General features: G+C 43.4%; 1 protein-coding gene across 5 annotated transcripts in view; it reads left to right on the forward strand.

Moving 5' to 3' along the window:
- Chd7 (chromodomain helicase DNA binding protein 7) overlaps positions 1–21,164 on the forward strand; it is a 178,495-nt gene that overhangs the window by 112,006 nt on the left and 45,325 nt on the right. For all 5 annotated transcript variants that reach the window (XM_021645015.2, XM_021645021.2, XM_021645020.2 and 2 more), the window contains exons 5-8: positions 1,047–1,184; positions 2,349–2,414; positions 8,381–8,436; positions 19,404–19,518. In XM_021645015.2, coding sequence (XP_021500690.2) covers positions 1,047–1,184; positions 2,349–2,414; positions 8,381–8,436; positions 19,404–19,518 — 375 coding nt within the window. The remainder of the gene's footprint in view (positions 1–1,046; positions 1,185–2,348; positions 2,415–8,380; positions 8,437–19,403; positions 19,519–21,164) is intronic.

Raw genomic sequence — 21,164 nt, forward strand, 5'->3', positions numbered from 1 at the left:
GCTTGTCCTAAGTAGAATCTTAGGACAATCTTAGTGTAACTCATTTGCTTTCATTCATCAGTTTACCCTGGACAGATTTCCAGATAGGTTATGTGGCTTACTACTGGAAGAAGAATTGCTAGGTCAAAGGATTTACATTACTACATTGTCCTGCAAAGGCCATGCTGGCTCACATTTTGACCTCAAGTGTGAAAGTGTACATTTTGCCAACAGTCAGATTGATTTCTAGTCTTCCACATTTTAAGCATCATGGTAAAAAGTTATCTCAACACTAGAACTACCAGGCATGGTGGCCCACAACTTTAATCTCAGCACTTGGGAGACAGAGACAGGCAGATCTCCGAGTGCTGGAGCCCAGCTTGGTCTAACTGAATTTCAGACTAGCCCTGGCTGCATAGTAAGACTCTGTCTCAAAACAAACAAACAGCAGCGACAACAAAGCCACTCAGTGTGAATTGTGCATTCAGTTCACATTTCTTCTCCCCCTCCTCCTCCAGGACTAGGACTTGAACCCAGGCTCTTGTGCATGCTTTATCACTGAGGTGTACATCCCTAACCCTGAACTGTTTCTTTTAGGTCCACAAGTAAAGCACGTTGGAATTCCTTGAGTATAAAAATATTTGTGGAGAACTTTACAGCCTATTGATTATTTTCTAATGCACTTCTTGGGAGGGGGTGGGCGCTCTTTGCACTAAAGTTTTCAGTCATACAAAAATAGAGAAGAGTATGCTGGGCTCCCACAGATCCACTACCCATCTCCAGTGTTGCCTGGAGAATTCTTGATGGAGAATGGCCACGTGAGTCACACGATTTGCTGTGGCTTGAGTGTTCTTGATGAAGGGACTGCTGTTGGGGGCAGCAGGACCCCAGACCTCCAGTTTACTACTGTGGTTGCCACAATAATCCTTTTTCACTTGACTTTCCGGATTGAAGTTAAGCCAGTTTTTCCCAAGAAATAAAATAAAACGAAAGTCTTGTCGCTGTGTGCATGGGCTCGAGCACCAAAGGCTGCTTGTGAAAACTCACTTTGTGGGGTTGCGTTTCAGAAGAGGCGGTCCAGCAGGCAGGTGAAGAGGAAGCGGTACACCGAAGACCTGGAGTTCAAGATCTCTGACGAGGAGGCAGACGATGCAGACGCTACCGGGAGGGACTCCCCGTCGCACCCCGCGCAGGCAGAGCAGCAGGTCAGCAGCCAGGCGTGTGGGGTCCCGTGGTGCGCTCGAGGCGGGCTGGAAGTCTTAGCCCTGGAGTCTGAGCAGGTCGGAGGCAGAAGTGGATGCCTCGGGGCAGTATTCCGCTAGTGTTGGCTGGCGTGGCGTGGGCAACTCACTGTAGTAGCTTACAAAGCTCTGCTCGCATAAATTCACTTTTATACAGGGCTATGATATGTAATTTGACACAATCTTGGAGAATTAGTGGTCTCTGCTGAGGAAGAGTCTGAACTAGACTACGAAGCGCTGAGTTTACCTCTGAGAATTCAGCGCTCTAGCTCCTGGAGCTGTAATAAAGCACTCAGGCTCATCTCCTGCTGTTCGGCCCTGTTAGAACCCCTTTATGAAATTACTGCCTCGGAGTGCCCAGCGGGGCACACTTTATTCTCTGCGCAATGTAAATGATGGATAAAATAGTTTGTATGAAACATGGGCAGTAACATAGAATTGATTATTGTGAAGATTTTATTTATTCTTTTTTTTCTTTGCTGTTACTGTATTTTAGTTAACAAACTGGTAGCTGGTTGAAAGGCCTGTTAAATGCAGCTTTGTGCCTAGTTGGCAATTTGTTCTCTGTCAAATTGTTGTTCAGTGTTTTACACAACCTCTGTCGATGAGAGTTGCGTACAGTGTACGCAGAGTAGCACAGTGGAGGGAGCCTTTGCGCCTTGAGTATAGAAGCAGACAAGTTGCTTTTTTGGCCTGCTGTCATGCACAGATTACTTTTTCTTAGCAGCTAGAGTGAGTGCTTTGTGGCTTGAGGGACCCATGCTAAGCCTCTATAATTCACCACACAATCAGGAAGTCATAGGCATAGCTCTTCCTTTTGCCTTTCTGTAGTGTGAGGTTTTTTCTTTTCTTAATTTTCCCTTCCTTCCTTCCTTCCTTCCTTCCTTCCTTCCTTCCTTCCTTCCTTCCTTCCTTCCTTTCTTCCTTCCCTCCTTCTTTCCTTTCTCTCTCTCTCTCTCTTTCTCTCTCTCTCTCTCTCTTCTGAAAATTGTCCCACTGGAGACTTTGCACCATGTGAGTTAAAGGGTGTGGTGCCATGGGCAGAAGGAAATGATTTCCTGCTTGCTATGGTAGCACAGGACAAGTGTTTTCCATTTGGATCGATTGATGCCACTTTCTCTTTTTCAGGAATCTGTTGATGCAGAAGGCCCAGTGGTAGAGAAGATTATGAGCAGTCGTTTAGTGAAAAAGCAGGTGAGCCCTGTGTGCAAAGATGGAAATCCATGGGGTGTGACCTTCCAGGCTGTCTGCTGCATAACACTCTGTTAAGATTCATTATGGAGCTGGGTATGATGGCGGGTGCACGAGGATGAGGAGTTCAGGGTGAGCTTATTCTGCATGTGACCATTCCTCAAGAAAACAAAGGAAAGCTCAATGGTTACATTATTGTAAAATGAAATCTCTGGTGATATATCTGATCCTGTCTGATACACTAGCCCAGTGTAAGTTTGGGGGTGGCTAATTAATCTGCAATGGAATCAGAACTAAACTAAGCAATGAAATTAAGATGTATCAACCTTTCTAACACTATTTGGAGAAGGTAAAAAAAAAAAAAAGAAACTCAAAAGACTCCAGAGAAATGCTTTAAAACTTACAGAATCACAGACTGCCTTTTTTATGGAATGTGTTCATAAAAAGGCCTTGCTTAGGAGCCTCCTCTGGAAAAGCCCACAGCAAGATCTGCTTATTCCTGGAGCAAATAGAGATTTTATCAGACCTCTGATAACTCTTGCATATATAACTAATGTGTTCAGGCTATCTACAAAGTTGATACTGATATGCAGAAGTACTTGCCAGTGGGCAGCAGGTTAGCTTGCTGCGGAGAGATGTTGGAATGAAGAATTCCAGTATTTTCTTGAACCACTGGGAGTCCTCTGCTCCACACTGGTTGCCTTCTTACCCAGGTTAGCTGAGCTTGTGTCTCTAGAGAGTATCCATACAGGTCAGTCGCTCGAGCCTCGTAGCTCTTTTTATTTCTCTTTAAGTTGAGTGAAAGTACACATTCATCTTTTGATAGGTAGAACAAATGTGGTTTCATTTAGTAAAATGTATTCAAGGCATAGTTTCCCAAGAGGAGGCGTTAAGGTGCTGTGGGATGTAAAGCTTATCAACTGTCAGATGAGGGGGAAATAAAACTAGCCAAATAGACATGCAAAACCCACCACGACCAGAAACAAAATACTGGGGACCACAGGCACTTACACAAATACTGAGGTTTATTTGTCATTTTTAGGAGCTGGAGAGCTAACTGAGTGGTCATGTTACGTTCCTCTTCCAGAGGACCTGAGTTCAGTTCCGTTTTTTGAGTGGGTTAAAAACCACCTGTAACTCCAACTCCAGGTGATCCAGTGCCCTCTTCTGGCCTCTGTGGGCACCTGCAGTCACATACATGCACACATATAGACACATAAATAAAAAATAAATAATAAGAGGCCATTGAGATACTATTGCACCAACAGTAGGCTTGTCTATCTGTATCTCACACTCTAGTTTTGCTTTTATCTTATGTACTCTGTTCACTTTTATCGGTTTATCCATTGCATGCTCATATTAAAAACTACCAGGAGCAACATGCCAAGATATTTCAAATTGAGTGTAAAGGTGGAGTGTGGAGGAGGCTATTTGTGACTTTGAATTTGCAGCTTCATGCCCTGATAGATTAAATGATAAAACCTAAGCCAGATTTGCCACCTGTTGAGACAGACATGAGCACCACTTAACCCATTAGAAACACTGCCCCTTTTTCCTCATGACTCTAGAACTGTTAATTTGTAAGTACAGATATTTGAGTAAGTAGCATATTGTTGGGATGGGATACACTAATTTCTGTTGAAGTGATAGTACTTCAGCGGGCATCCTCAGAAGGTTTGGAGCTGCAATTGATAACTAACTCTGTTATTCATAGCTAGTGAGATTATGCTTGGGATAGGGCATGGTCTCTTCCTTCCTTCCTTCCTTCCTTCCTTCCTTCCTTCCTTCCTTCCTTCTTTCTTTCTTTCTTTCTTCCTTTCTTTCTTTCCTTTCTTTTTCCTGCCTTGGAGAACTTGTTTTTTCCCTCTGCCCACCTTTACTGGCAGGTAAAGGTACCCACGGAATACAAATAGCTATTAACACTGTCTATGAACAACCCTGTGTAGCTTACCATAAGGCATTAGAAGTCACTGTTGATGTATATGAGGACAGAACATTTCTTGCATCAGTCCTTAGCCTTCCTAACGCTTCAACCCTTTAAATCAGCTGCTCATGTCGTGGTGACCCCCAACCATAAATTTTTTTAATTTCTACTTTGTAACTGTAATCTTGCTACTATCGTAATGTAAATATCTGATAAACAGGATGTCTGATATGCGACCCTTGTGAGAGGGCTGTTTGACCCCTACCCTCACCCCAAAGGGGTCATGACCTACCACTGATGTATTGGCTTGGTGAACCTGAGAATGGAGAAAATTAGCGGGAAAAGTTCTTGTGAAGACAGGGACTGAATGAAAGTAAGAGAGTAGAGTGCGCCCAGCTGCTCATCTGTTGCTGCTGGCTCTGGAAGGATCAGAAAAATCCATTAAGAGGTCTGAACATTACCAGGTACTAACTTCTTAAACTGCTAATGTTCTTAACTTAGGTTACTTTAAGTTATCACTTTTAAAAACACCAGGGGACAATGCTGTATGTGAAAACAAAAGGAAATTTGAGATTTTTTTTTTCTGGATTCTAGCAATGCTTCCTATTACCATGAATAATTTAAGAATTGTCTGTTCAAAGAGAGCTAGTTCTCTCTCTTTCTCTTCCTCTCCCCCTCTCCTTCTCCCTCTTCCCTCCCCTTCCCTCCCTTATACATGTGCACACATGCTTGTGTTTCTCTGTATAGCCGTGAGTGCTGTGGGAACTGCCATGAGCTCTCAGGCCTGTCTTGAGGGTGCCAATGTAGCAGGAACTCAGTGTGTTCCCAAGTCAGTCACCTCCATTTCCGAAGCCGTGCAAGGCCAGAGATCCACAGTGTGTTCTGTAAACTCAAGGCTCCCTGGGAGAGCAGCCTCAGCCTAGCAAACCATGATAACGGGCTAAGGCTTGGCATTTATATGTTGTCCTAAACCCAAGTTAATGTACCCAAGACCCAGGGGAGGGGCCTTGCGTGTGAGCCTTGAGGTAAGTTTGAATGTTTGAGTAGACCCTCGTGTGCATAGCTTTTGTTTCCACATTTAGTCACAGTACCTTCTATATGCCGTCCACCTGTGGAAAAGAATCCAGGGCCTTTTTGGATTGTAAGGTCAGAAGTAGCTTAGAGGCAAATTCTGGATGAACTATATTCTGTTCCCCAAAATTCTGTTGTTTTTATTATTTACATGATACATTTTTCTCCATGAGAAGTTAATTTTAATTGAGCCAAACAATAAAAAAGCAGACTACAAAATTAAGGTCTTAACCGTCTTCCCTAGAATGTCCTTATTCCTCAGTACGTAAACTGGGGCTCACTGTCTCTGTTGGAGAATGAAGTATAATAGACCAGAAGCACTCTATCTATTTTTGTTGGGGTGCTTTTTCAATTTTGCTTTATTCTTTAATTAATATTTTCCCTTTGCTTGGTACACTACAGTTTTGAGTAAGGGAGCTGTCTAATTTAGAAGGGCCATTCCTTCTTTCAGGGTGTGGGGTTATCACACCTGCTAGTGGCTATTTCAGGCCAGGTTAGAGAAGTAGGCTCCTTGCCTGACGTAAAGTTCTTGATCACACGAATAATGAGACAAATGTATTAGTTAATACATCCAGTTTTCTGTAAACTGCGAAGATTCTTTATCCTCGTTGGTGAATGGAAGGAGCACACCTTTTTCAAATGTCTGTTGAACATATGAAAATGCTCAGAGCACTGTCAGGTTAAACAGTAGCTGGCCAGGGAGTAAGTATCAGTGTTGTGTGTATGTGCGTGGGTGGAGCTACCCCAACATTCACTGAGTCACTCATTATGGTAGTTTCTACACTACACTGGTCGTGCTACTGTTGGACGCTGGACAAAGTAGATGTCTCTAGTAAATTCTTGAAGTGGTGCTTTAGAGGCTCATGGACCCACACACTATGAGTAAAGCAAAAGAGGTCAACATATACACATTTATGAGAAATGTAAGTAACAGCTGTAGTTGAAGAGCTACAGCAAGAATATGCCTGTTACATGTGTGGACTGTTAAACAGAACAGTGTGTTTTGTTTACTTGGGAAGATACAGGCCCCATGACAATACTTCGCCAGTTCCATGTGCTGCTAAATGTAGTTACGGAGCCCATTTCTTCCCCCAGACAGCTCTGTCATCTTGGTAGCCTTCAGCATGTTCCTTGGGGAATGGGGGATCATGACAGGAGAGTGGGTGTCAGTGGGTTGTAGGCAGATGGCTTTCTGTGAGCAGAACTGAGATCAAACACAACCCATTTCCACTGCAGAAGGTTGGGGCCTATGTGTCTCACTGACAGTTAGACTTGGAGGACCCTGAGTCCATTAACCACAAGGCAGAAAGTACAGCATTGAAGAGACAATTAGAAAGAAGGAAGTTAGAAGAAACGATATTGCTGTAAATAATGGTTTTTTTGACCCCACCTAGAAGATGTATCAATTTGAAAAATTATTTCAAAGAAATATAGATTGCGCCCCAAGTTTGTAAGAGCATGGCTACTTCAGACCCACTTCAAGTTGACTTTTAGGACTTTTAGGACATGTTGTAAGACCTGCCTGTTTTCATGGTTGTCTGCTTTCATCTTTAATTTTCTACCAGAGTCTCTAATTCTGTATAAATGTAATATATCTTGAACAGGAGTAGGATGAGAAAATACTGGGGTTAGAAATGGTGGGTCAAGTCCTAGACGGATTGTCACCTGAAGTGAAGAGCAATGGAGTAACCCGGGTTTTTGGCTGCCTCTGGGGGTGTAGGCACACTACTTTTCATTCTGGATAAACAAAAGCTGGATATGTTGATTTTACAGGACTTTTCATAGGCCTGCTGGGGTAAAACCAGATGTTGGTAGGTGTTGGCCGCACTCTAGAGTACACAGGCTTCTCATTGGTAAGAAGCGGTTTAACATGGTAGGTTCAATTGAAATTGATAAAAGTTTTGAGAGGATTCTAATCAGATTGTAGTCTTTAGGCCAGCCCAAGTGCCTTTGAAAGATGTGTGCCCCTCTGTCCTCCTTCATGCCAGCTACACTATCTCTGCCGTGTTTCTACTCACCTTCATCTTCTTCAGAGATCTTTGAGGCCACCCGGGACCCATGCATGAGCCTCCAGGGAGGCTTGGGGGCTCTGGGAGGAGCATAAAAGAACTTCCTAAAACATGGGTAAAGGACGTTTATGATTTACATCTCAGCTTTGTGTGCACAAATGTTTGTAAGAAAATGACATTATGAACTGTTGACCAGCCTGAAACTTTAGTTTCAAAACGAAAAAGAGAGATGGCTAAACCATAATATCGGTGTTGTCTTTGGTGTTTTCTGGAGGCGGTCTGACCACTGAAAGCTCTTGACTTGGCGGACATGCATCGCAATTTTAGCCCACCTAAACGTGGGATTGGAAGTGTTAATTTTATTTGGCTGCTGTGTGTGTGAGACATCTTGTCTGAGAGATTTTAATTGTTCCACTGAGTAAAACTCAAACTATGAATCGTGATGCACTGAATTACACCATAAGAACAAGCTTTACTTTTATATGGTTTCTTGTTTAGAGTTATTAACTATATGGAGAAATAAATGTCTTTTAAATATTTTAAAACATTACAGAACCCACGATGTAAAGTTGCCATGAGGCAGCCAAAAATAATACATATGGCATTCAGGAGAGCAGTTGCTAATTGGCTGCTGCCTGAGAAAATGGTACACTTGGCGTCTACCTAACACTGCGGGTTTGGCCGAGAGCCAGGTCTGGGGTCAGGTTGTTGTGAATGAAGCTGCATGTGGTTAGGGAGGAGTTAAAATGATTCATGCCGTAGAATCACAAGCACGTTGAGTGGAGCAGTGTGGATGTGCCTGAGTGCGTCAGTCTCCGTGGCCCGGGCTGCCAAGGCCTCCTGTATGCTCATCTTCCCAGGAAGGCCATCTCAGACATGGTGTCCTCATGTGGGAGTGTGTGGCTGCTGTTGAAATATTCCAGTATATGATTTTAAGTGTGTACCTCAATTTTCTTTTGTTGCAGAAGGAATCTGGAGAGGAGGTAGAAGTTGAGGAATTTTATGTGAAATACAAAAACTTGTAAGTAAATCATGACTCTTTTCCATGGGGAGGGGTATACTTAGACTATAGAAATTTCTAAGAATTGGGACCATGAGCCTTCAATACTCGTTTGTTTGTTTGTGCCCCAGAAGGCTATTTTCTGCTAACTTTGTTTTTTTTGCTACTTTAGAGATGTTTTTCTGGAAAATGTGTAATGTGTACAAGTTGACTGACTTTCTTATTTAACCAAGAAGGTCTTTATAGATGTGGTAAAAGCAAGATAAAGTGAAAGTTGCCTGTCTTCCAAGAGTGGCCCTTGCTCTTCAGGGCTCTCTCCCTCTCTGCATCTTTTAGATGAGACCTCTGTGGTCTCACAGAGGCCCAGCAACCCAGGACGCCACTCAGGCTTTAGTGCAGTGAGCTATGGCTTGATGTGGGTTAGTTTCCAATATTTGTTTAGTGGGTTTATTTATTTATTTATTTATTTTTAATCTCAATGGAAAAACACAGCCGCCCTGAGCTATGCTGTAGGATTTGTGTGTTCGTGTTAGGCAGCCAGCATGGTTTTCATGACTGACTCTCGCCTTCCTGAAGAAGTGTGAGGCCCTTCCTAGCCAGACAAACAACTGTGGATAAAGACCCTTCTTGATCACAGAGATGTTTTCTCTGCTTTCCTTGTGAAGGCAGACCCTAAAGCCTTCGTGTGAGTCAGTCCTGAGCTTCTAAGGGGGATTTTAGGAGTTGCTGTGAAAACAGCCTAAGAAACTACATTGCCCTAGGAAAGTGAGACTACCGGGTGCCCTGTTTCTCTGCTCTTGTCCCTTGTTAGCTGGCATTGTGTGAACACAGGGTCACTCTTTTAGAGAGGTGAGCAAACCATTTTAAGTAAAAAGATGCGATGTCTTTTAGTCTTACCATGAGAGTCAGTGAAATAGAGTCTGGCAGTATAAAATGAAAGCGCAGTATTATCATCATTGTGTCCTCAGTGTGAGTTTACATCTACGGAAATTGTTCATATCACGTGATTTCCTGTGCATGAATCCTTAAGGAGAGAAAGGAATAGTTGAAGAGGAGGTAGCCTAAATAAAGCTGGAGGGGGATTCCCTTGGATGCATCAAAGTCAAAGGGAGGACTGCGGCTAAGTGCTGATTGGCATGTAGTTGCAACACCAGAGAGGCATCGGAGACAGAGTGGCAGTGGGACCCAAGTGTTGCCATCCGTCACCCCATGGGGAGCTCCAGAGAAGAGCAAGCGTAGGCCCTGTATCAGGCACTGCTGCCAAGCCAGGGGAAGAGTTATCAAACCCTTAGCACAAAATATAAGGAGTCCTAAGCTAGTTTTCTGTGTACTGGTATGGCCATGGAAGGGAAGTTAAGCTTCCTGTAGAGATTTCTATTAACTTGTTTTGATGCAAATTCAGAAAAATTGCAAAAAAGAGTAGGAAGGATTTTTTTTTTTTGTTGGCATGATGACTGTGTATCTGAAATACTTGGAGACTGTTAGGTATGGTGATATTTGCCCAGTCAACCCCTCATTCCTTCCAGGTGGAATATTTGGGGTTTTAATCTAAAGGTGGCCTTTATTCTCCTCCCTGTCTAATTTATTGCCTCGTAAACTTATGGGTTCTAGTGGTAGTGTTTATTTTGCTCACATCACTCCATGTGTAGCCAGGCCGAGTCCCTTCAAGCTGCCTCTCTCATCCCTTACCCTCTTCTGAACACTGACACTGGTGTGTGTTCCCCACCCATCCTGTCTTGGCAAGTTGCAGTTGTAGAATCAGTTTGTTGGGTTGTTTGTTTGTTGGGTTTTTTGTTGGTTGGTTGGTTGGTTGGTTGGTGTTTTCATTACTGTAGGAGCCAAGTGTGGGCTGTGATGACGGTCACTGCTGCTGAGAGGCGTCTGTCTACAGACGTAGCCGGGATTGTATACACCTGCACACATGCACGCATGGTCTTCCGGTGCATGTACCTGCTTTGGTTTATTTGTTTGTTTGTTCTTTTCAAAGCAGGTTTCTCTGTAGCCTTGGCTGCCCTGGACTAGCTTTGTAGACCACGCTGACCTTGAACTCACAAAAGTCCGCCTGCCTCTGCCTCCCTGAACGCTGAGATTAAAGGCGTTCGCCACCATGCCCGGCTGCATGTCCTGTTCTATTACATGTATGTGCTCGCCTTTACCTGTGCACCCACGTGCCTGCCCAACAATAAGAACAATGCTGCTAGTTCCAGCACATCCACAGGGCACCCTCTCAGGGCTAGCAATTCCCCTTTCAACTATAAGAAGCTTGGGCTCTTGTTGTCTATATTGGCTTTTTTCCCCCCAGCCTTAAAATACCCGGAAAATGAATTCGGAATTACTAGGAGAATTCTGTGAACAAGAAGCCTGTCTTTGTTTAGGATGCTTTGTACTTAGTTTGATAAAGGTTAGATCGCTTACTCAGAATTTTAAGTTCCTAGGTCCCCATCATTATACTGTTACCCCACACATCATTGCACTTACCAGGTTCAGTTTGTGACTTAATTTCATTTTAGCCATCTCTTTTGGCTTTTTAATCTGGCTTTTCAATATTACCATGAGTCAAAAGTCAGAGTTATATACAGAAATATATACTTACGTGAGAAGTGTCCCTCCTACTCTCCTACTGCCCTATTTAATGTCAAGCTCCTCCTTCCTATACTTTTTGACATAAGTATGCAGGTATATAGGTAGGTGTGTGCACACATAAATTCACATGTATTTCCTCTCTTAAAATGTTGTTTTATTTATTTGTTTGTTTGTTTATTGCTGTTTTTCCCCCCTCAATCCTATTCTGGACATCACTACATCAGTCTGTGCAGGAGGTGTGTTTACATTTTCTTACAGCTGCATAGTACTCCAATGCATGACTGTACCGCAGCTATTCTGTCTCCTGTGTTTGTGACCTTGCAAATGACCTCTTGCATTTTGTAGTGATAGACAGTGCTGCAGTGATGCTTGCTTATATATATGCATTTTCAAATTGTTGGATATTTACTTTCAGGGTGAATTCCTTAAAAGTGGGATTGCTACCCTAAGGCACACACACACATAAAAATACATGTAGTTTTTAAAAGTCTGCTAAATTTTCATTTGTTTTTGTTTTGTGTGCACCCATGTGAAGGTGCACATATGTAGGCCAGTGCACATGGTGGTAATCAGAGGACAACTTTCAGGAGTCAGTGGATATCAAGGACCAAATTCAGCTTCCCAGGATTGGTGGCAGAAAGCATCTTACCCTCTGAGCCATCGTGTTGGCCCTGAGTGTGCATTGCTTACAGATAGTACCAAACTCCTGCATACAAAGAGTCCCCAGTCTTCCCAGCATGCTGTGCTGCCTTTCCAACCTCAGTGACATTTAGTTAATGTTTTCTCTTAACCGTAAGAACACTCTTTGGTAAGTTTAATGGCCATATGATGTCACTTGTCTGTATATAGGTTTTGCACACTCTTCAATCACATGTCCATTGGTTTGTGAGCTCTTTATACGTGAGGGTTGGCCAGACGCTGCCACTGTGTGTGCAGTCCAGTTGTCCTCTAATTTTTCATATTTCTTGCAATATGAATTTTAAAAAGATTTATTTATTATTTATACAACATTATGCCTGTTCACCAGATCTTACTATAGGTGGTTATAAGCCACCATGTGGTTGCTGGGAATTGAACTCAGGACCTTTGGAAGAACAGCAGTGTTCTTAACCTCTGAGCCATCTCTCCAGCACACAATATGAATTTTAAAGGTGACATGACTTTGAGCCTCAGCTTCCACAAGGTTGGCTGGAGAAAGTCAACAGCAGAGAGTGTCCTCTGACCTCCACACATGGCATCACCTGCCTCCCCCAGTATATTTAAAATTTTCTGTAAGTACAGGTATCAGTCTTTTATTGGATCTGGCTTTTAAGTCGTACTAGGAGGTCCTTCCCTGTATCTTTGAAAGTAGAGTTCGCTCATACTTTCCTCTAGTGTGTGCATGTTTATTCTTGCTTAAAGGCATGATGTGTTTGGTGTTCACGTCTGTCAACAGCAGGAACCCATTCTGAAAAGCACACCATCGTTTAGTCCATTCATTGTGTGGATGTCACAGAGTGTCCTCAATTAGTCCTAGATGGTATGGGTCACTCAGTAATCAGTATAATGCTTTGATGGACTGAAAAGGCAGGGTAAAGATGAATTGTTTAAGGCTGCTGAATGGCTGTGAGTGGAAGTTCACTGAATAATAACAAGGATTGTGAATGAAATAAATGCACAGCCAGAGACATGGTTGTTGTCAGTGTTATCATTACTGTATTTAGTTGTGTGAGCTGCACTTTCAGGCAGTTGGCTGTACAATAACTTTCCACTTGTTGCCACAAGCATATGGGTAACTTACTGTTCTATGGCATTCTGTGTCTGCATCACCCAGCCACGGGAATTTTCCAAGTTCTTTATGGAAGGACCACCGACTGCCTTACATGTGGTCTGTGGCTAATCAAAATGTTAGCTGGCACATGGCCTGGGCAATCCCAACACCACCGTTAAGTTTGTTTATTTCCACAGTGATTTGAGATGGAGCCATTGTGCATCGTATCTATTTGTATTTTCCACGTGTCCTCCCTTTTTTCTCTCCTGTGGGTGTGTGCACACACATGCATATTTGCATGTAGGTGCATGCATGTGCATGTCTGTACATGGATGGGGAAGCATTGGGGTCGTCCTCGATCCTGCTTTACTATATGCATTGGGTCAGGGCCTGAGCTGAACCTAGAACTCGCCAGTACAGCTTGTGGCTGTTCTTGTCCAAGCAGCGCTTTGCCTTGTGAGCTCTGGAATTACGAGCTGGCCTCCATGCCCACCTGGTGTTTATGCGGTTCTTAGAAATCCAGGCTCCTAACACTTCCATCTTAGCTAGGATCTCGATTGCTGTGATAAAGACGCAAGGGAAGTCAGTGCAGGGACGCAGAGCAGAAATCTGGGGCCAGGGACTGCAGCAGAAGCCATGGAGGCTTCTTACCTCCATGTTTGCCTGTTCATTCCCTGCGGCTTGCTCAGCCTGCTTTCTTCTACAGCTGGGAATCACCAGCCTGCAGTGCGCTGGGCCCTCCTGCACCAGTCAACCAGTCAGTCTAGAAAACCACTGCAGGCTCACTTACAGCCCACCTGATTGATGGGAGGCAGTTTTCTCAAATGAGGTTCCTCATTCCAGATGCCTCTAGCTTGTGTCAAGGTGACAAAAACAACAATAATAGACCCCCTTTTTAACTTGATATACAAACACATCACTTATTAGATCATAATCTTTTCCTTCTTGTTCATCTCTGAGATCACATTCTGTAATATTGATATTACGATATAAAACATTTCCAACTTATAAAGTTTCACAGTTTGTAAAAAATTAAAATAGTTAGCTGGTCACGTTGGCACATCCCTTTAATCCCAGCACTTGAGAGGCAGAGGCAGGGGAAATCTCTGAGTTCAGAGTCAGCTATGTCTATAGAGAGAAACCCTGTCTCAAAAAAAAAAAAAAAAAAGCAAACACTTTATATATTCAGTCTCTTTCTCAGCTAAAACCCTTTCTACTATCCATAGTCTTCAAAAAATTCCAACTTTCTTAACTGTTGGCTCCTGTAAAATAAAAACAGTAAGTTACACACTTAGTTCAAAAAGGAAGAGCCAGGGCACAGTTATGATCAGATCAACACAAAACCCAAGTCCAACGGTATAATAAGCCCAATGTCATACATCTGGGATCCACTGTGGGCCAGTGGTCCTCAACCTTCCTATTGCTTCCCAACCCCTTAACAGTTCCTCATGTTGTGCCGAACCCAACCATAAAATTATTTTTGTGTGTGAACTGTAATGTAAATATCTGATATGCAGATGGCCTTACGTGACCCCGGTGAAAGAGGTTGCGACCCACAGGTCAAGAACCGCTGCTCTGTGATCTTCCGGGCTCTAAAAGGGCCTCGTTGGCTCTGTGTCTGCTGTGCCATCTACAGTACACCCAGACCGACTCATAGCCTCCGCCTGGCTGCACTCCATACCTGCTGCTGTCGTTGGTAGCCGACCCATGATCCCGCTAACTCCAAATGCTGGAGTCTCTGCTCTGACTGGGCCACACCTTGACCAGTAACAATAATACACCTCCTTCAGGGACTCTGACCCTGCCACATGGCCAAAGCCTCAGTTTTGCTTCATGACTGCCTCAGTTCCGGGGCCTCCACTGCAGTTGAGGCTGCACCTTCACAAATGTCATCTTCTGGCTTCTCACAGTGCTCAGCTTCAGCCTTTCTCCATTTGTCCCTTCGTGCTTTCTAAACTGGTACCACATGGGAGACTCTTACACACTAGCAAGTTCAATTGCCAGCATCGCATACAGCCTTGGCCTACTTGGACCACAGAGCTTCTGTGTGATGACCCCAAGGAAACACTCTCCAGACACTTCCTTTTTTTATTTTTATTTTTATTTTGTTTTGTTTCAACCCAGGGTTTCCACTTTGTAGACCAGGCTGGCCTCAGACTCACAGAGATCAGCCTGCCTCTGCCTCCCAGGTGCTGGGATTAAAGATGTGTGCTACCACACCTGGCCTCCTCCTTCTCCTCCTCCTCTTCCTCCTCCTCCTCCTCTTCTTCTTTTAGGCTTTTTTTATTTAATCACTTTATAGTTGTATCCCAGTCCCCTCCCTCCTCCCAGTCTCATTCTCATATCTCTTGCCCCTCATTCCTCCCTTCCCTTCTTCTCTGAGAAAGGGAGGCCCCTAAAGGGTACCAACCCACCCTGGCACCTCAAGTCACAACAGGACTAAGCACATCTTCTCCCACTGAGGCCAGACAAGGCAGCCAGGCTAAGGGAGAGGGATCCAAAGACAGCAGCTGGTGGTGTCTTCTTTATTGGAGCTGATTCTTCAGCCCCAGCTCACCAGAACCACAGCTTCTTAACTCAAATACAGGAACAGTGCTGTGGTGTGTAAGGGACTCTCAGACTTGCCTCTGACACTTCAAGAGCCAGGCCTCCATCATCTCACAGATCTCAGCATTCTTACCTTCCATGCTCCCGTTCAACTGTAGAGCACTCTGTGGCTTTTCCATCCCAGAGTACACATGTTGTCACACTCCTCCTCCAAACCACAGAGCTGCATCTGCCACAGCAATACCTCAGAGGCAGGTGCCAATCTCTGTTTTGGTTAGCCTTTCTATTGCTATGGAAAAACAGCTTGACCGAAAAGCAACTTGGAGTTTATTTGGCCGACATATCCAGGTCACAGTGCACTGAGGGAAGCAAAGGCAGTGCCGTGGAGGCGGAAACTGAGGCAAAGGCTCAGCCTGCTTTCTTACAGCACCCAGGGTCCCCAAACCATTGATGGCATTGCCCACAGGCCCATCTTCTGGAGGCGGTTTTTGTTTGTTTGTTTGTTTGTTTTTTAACTGAGTTTCTCTCTTTCCAAGTCATTCTAGATTGTGTTAATGATTCTAGATTTGTGTTTAACAAGGCAACAAAGAAAAAACAGAACAGCTTTTGTGGCAAGTTAATGCACTAATCAGAAGAGTGTTGAGGGCCTGGAAGACTGCTGCTATGTTGATCAGGTTGTTTCTTCCTGATTTAGCACTGGATTACTTAGAGGCCGTGTGGTGTTTTCATGTCTGGACCGCTCCTTAGTTGCGCCTTGTTTTTAATGTTTCTGTGGGTCTCGTTGCATATTTATTTTAACGCAGGCAGTCTTGTGTGAACTTGTGGAGTTCCATGAAAATGCTGCTTATATTTTCTCTGCGCTGAATTAGACTTACACGTGTTTGATTTAGGATACTGGCCTTGTACTGTACAGAGACCCGGCAGTCCTTTAGGTTGGTTCAGCTCTATGCTCATGTACTTTTAAGAGTAAACATTATACACATTTGCACATTGTGTGTTAAACTTACTGCTAAATCCTTTGTCTTCGTTGCTGTCATGAAAGTTTTCTGGATCGTAATGCCCTCTCATTGGCTCTTTTTGTGGATGATATCTGCTTATTCATTTCCATGTGTCTTAACTTTGCTGTATTTTTCTAATTAGTTTTCTAACTGATTCAGAAATTTCTAACTGGGGTGTGTGTGTGTGTATGTGTGTGTGTGTGTGTGTGTGTGTGTGTGTGTGTGTGGAGTCGTGTAGTCTGCAAATAGTTTAATGGCATTGGTAAGTAACTCAGATATAGCATTGCATAATAGTGGATATTAGGTCTTCCTTGCTCCTGATCTTTGTGGAAAAGTCTTCATTGCTTCTCTTGTCTGATAAGTCTTAGCTTTATGGCTAAAGTGTACATATTTAATTATGTTAATGAAATATCGATCAGTTCCTAGTTTCCCATATTTTAAAACAATCACTGTAAGTGTTGAATTTTATTAAAGCAATATTCAGCACCAATAGGAATAACTGTAATTTTTCTCCCTAGACATATATTAACATTGTACATTTTAAAATTGATTTTCTAACACTAAGCCAACCTTGTATTACTCGAGTAAATCTTACTTCCTTGTTTTTTCTTCCTCTCTTCTCCCCATCTGGGGGTGTGGGGAGCTGGTTGTCTCTCTGTGTCTGTCTGTCTGTCAGATGACAACTTGCAGGAGTTGGCTCTCTCCTTCCACCACGTGTGTCCCAGGGAGTGACTCTGGTGGTCAGACTTGGTGGCAAGCATCTTTTACCGCTCAGCCCCCTTGCTGGCTCATCTTCTGTCTCCTTAACGCAGTACGGGACATTTGCTAAAACTGCACTGAGAACCTTTCACTAACACGTAGAAATAGGTACAATCAAGTTCCCCTCTGTACCATCTTTATCAACAATAGCTACAAATATCATTTAGCTCATTTCACATAAGAAAACTTACATCTTGAAATAAATTTTTTTTCAAAGTAACCATCAGCCATGTTTTGTAAGGTTTCATTGAGATTATTTCCTAGTCTGTTTTTCTTGTAGTTGACCCCCTCCATGAGCACTTGCCTCATGCCTTCAGCGCTCGCTAGTGTATCAGAAAGACTGCTTCTGCTTTCTTGCCTTAATTAACTAAGAGGCAGTAGACGGCTTTGACTCTGTTACTTTTCTTCTGTTTCCCTAGTCAGTCTCTATAATGAGTTACCACTGTCAGGGTAGAACGTCAGGGTGGAGTCAGTGGCTGAAAATGTCAGATTGCAGTTGGCAGAGCAGGGCCAGATCTGCTTGCCCAAGTACTTGTGTCCAAGTTGGAGCGTTCTCGTGGCTTCACAGGTGTTTGTCCCTTCCTCAAGGCAAAATTTTACCTGTCCATGTGTCTTTTCTGTCAGTTAACAAGAAGGATAGAGTAGGCTGCTTCGTGTTTTCTATTCATGGCTCTATTGCTTATTATTTACTAGAAATCTGTACAAGTTGAAAGCAGAAAATAAAAACATTTGTTATCTTACTACTCATAATAATTGTTAACATTTTGGTGCATGCATTTGCTCTATTTTCTGTGTGTGTGTTGTGGGGGTTATATGAATTCATATCTATTTAAGGCAAAAAATGTTTAAAATACTCTTTCACTTGACTTTAGTATTTATTAAGTCCTAGATCTGGAAAGATATATTAGGACATAAATCTCAATAGGAAACCATTTTGAAGGATTCTTTGATTGCCGCTTCATCTCTGTGTGGTGGTATCTTGATGCTGGAAGAGTTATAGATCCAAATATCACCCTTTCTTTCTCTCATAATAATGCTGAGTCCTGAGCTTTGCATATGCTTGTAATGTACTCTGCTACTGAGCTGCATTCCTACCCTTTAGTTTTCTTTTTTTTTTAAACCTTTTTTTAAAATTACAATTTATTCACTTTGTATCCCCACTGTGGCCCTCCTCCCTCATTCTGTCCCAATCCCTCCCTCCCTCCTCTCCTCCCGTGCCCCTCCCCCAGTCCACTGATGGGGAGGTCCTCCTCCCCTTCCCTCTGACCCTAGCCTATCAGGTCTCCTCAGGGCTGGCTGCATTGTCTTCCTCTGTGGCCTGGACACAGGGCTTTGCTATGTCACCTAGGCTGATCTTGAACATGCTCTTATCTCTCTTGCCTCCCAAGTGCTGTGATTTTAGGCATGAACCACTGTGCTTAGCACCAGCTTTTTAATGTCATCCCAGAAAGAAAAACAAGATGCTGGTAGCCACCGGGGGCAGTGATGGGAAGATGGTGCAGCATCATACCAAAATGTCAAATAGCACAATTTTGAAGGCGTCGTAAAACATCGATTGTACTTTTGAGTCTTGTGGAAGGAGAAATGGGGGTTCAGAATGTGTACCAGTTCAGGTCAAGGAAGGGAAACCTGTTCATGGCAGGTGATGAGTCTGAAAGAGATGGGAGTTGGCCATGACCCGGTAGAAGTTATCCAGTGAGTGAGTTTGAATGAAAAGTGTTGAGAGACGTTGTTTCTAGTTCTCCAAGGACACAAGCCAGCAGCACAGGGATGGTGGTGGAGCTCCATCAGAGGGGCACAGGCAGGAGCCAGGGCTGCCCCCTCTGTCCTGAAGCTGATCATGAGGGTCTGTGTGTAGGCTCTGTATGAACTGGGGCCACACTACTACTTCCCTGATCCCCAAAGGAACTGAGACTTTAAATTTATTTATTTATTTTGTTAGCTTGAATAAAGCCATTTATTTCTCAAAGTTAAAAGGCTCAAAACATTTCATAATTAAGGCCACCCTGTAGTGCTAATTGATACTGATGTATAATCTGTTAACTTAGGAAAATATCTCTTGTTATTGGGCTCTTTTCTGTTTGCTTGTTAGTTGGATTTTAATTTTTAGTGTTTTTATCGGGTAGTGGATAAAGCCCCAGGCTAGGCAGATAGCAACTTTTAAGTACTACGACATTATTGATTTTCTTTTGTTTTTCAGACATAAGTGGCTATATTGAATGTTGCTTGGTACCATCAGTGATCATTAAGTGGACATGTATGTGTGTGTGTGAATGATATTTTTGATGATTTTTTAAAATAAGACATAAGTTAAATGATTACCCTCTAAATGTTTCCTTTTATTCTTTCAGCTCTTATCTTCATTGTCAATGGGCATCGGTAGAAGATCTGGAGAAAGATAGGAGAATTCAGCAAAAGATAAAACGGTTTAAGTCAAAGCAGGGCCAGAGCAAATTCCTTTCAGAGGTATGAAGCACCTGGTTAATTTTTGAAATGTTTTCTTTATTGAAATACTCTAAAGTTTGAATTTTAGGACAGTAAGCGAAAGACTAGCTTGCCTCATTTGGTACTGTTACTTCCGTATTGGTAACTGGTATTGCTAAAATTTGTAAATAGGAAATATCTCATTCTTCCTGTTGGCTTCATCTAGAAAATACAGGTTCTTACAGCATGTGGAAATAGCAGTGGTGGAGCAATTAATATTTTACAATAAACATGCAGCTGAGGAGCAAACACAGTCAGCGGGCGGAAGTCTGCCGAGCACAGGTCAAAAGCATCAGTAGGTATGAAGGTTTATGCTGATGGGGATATGTCACAGATGGCTGTTGCTCAAGCGTGTGCCTCTCACAGAGGTCACTGAGCAGATGCTGCGTGCCATTGCACAGAGGGCAGGCAGTGTCTCCTAACCTTGTTCTCTTTGCCCTCTGTTATCAGTTCTAGATAGACAGATAGCTAATCTGCATTGAGGAGAGGACCAGCTTATGTCTTAAAGGATGCTTTCACAAGCTGCTTAGCTGGTTCTCTGGACTGGAGATCACCAACTTACCTTCCCATACAAGACAAGAAGGCTTTTAAAAAAACAACACCTTTGAGAGAGACTACCTAATCATTTCTTAGCCATTTTCCCAAAAGAGTTAATAAGGGCCTGGCGTATAGCAGGCCCTTGCAAGTAGTAGATACTTGCTTGCAAGTGTGAGGCTCTGGGTTCAATCCCCCCAGAACTGACAGGGGCAAAAATGCAAAATGTAAATAAATAAGGACTAAACTGAGCATCAGCTGCAACAAATAGGATTGTAAACTGTCGACGGTTGGACCACTGCCTTCCATGTTTGGCCCTTGGTGGAGATGAGGAGGGTGAGACAGGAGAACATTAGTAATTTGAGCCTAGTATCCTAGAAGTCTCAGGGGTTGGGTGTGCTTTTCTGTCCCTGTCCTGGGGACACCTGCAGACCGGAAGCCCTGGATGCCCGGTGCCGCTCTCTCTGGTCTCACCTTCCTGTTCTGCTGCCTCAAGAGCAATGAGCACTCAACACTGAGAGACTTGGGCTACTGAGTGTGACTCAGTTCTCTCACCTAGGAAAATATTAGGACGGTTTTTCTTTGAAAGAGTGGTCTGGAAAACAAGACAAAACCAAGCCGTGAGTTCTATTGCTTGTGCCCTCCTTTATGAGCATAAAGGTAAAATTTTGAGACACTAGAGAGGGGAGCCGTATGTCCAGCTGGCCTTTTTACAGAAGCTCAATAGGAGGGAACAGGGGGAAGCACAATGGGAGCTTTCCCCACCCTTAAATCATGCTCCTGTTCAGTAAATTCATTTGGACTCTGGTTGCTGTAAGTGCAAACTCGTCAGTGAATTGTTTCTGACCCTACAGACTATTAGTCTGAACCTGTTATCTGTGAGTCATTTGCTGTCAGGATGCAAAGCATTATCTTCCTGGTAAAATGGCAACTGGAAATCTTAGTTCCACTCTGAATGAGACTTAGTAGAAAAGAATACAACTCTGTCCATCCCATCCCTACCCCCTTCTTTTTTCTTACATACATGCAGACCCATCTGTGATCATGGCTTTACCCGTTTTTCAACTCTGTTCCCTTAGGGTTCTTAGCTATGG

The sequence above is a fragment of the Meriones unguiculatus genome, chromosome 6, assembly GCF_030254825.1.
Source record: "Meriones unguiculatus strain TT.TT164.6M chromosome 6, Bangor_MerUng_6.1, whole genome shotgun sequence".
NCBI lineage: Eukaryota > Metazoa > Chordata > Mammalia > Rodentia > Muridae > Meriones > Meriones unguiculatus.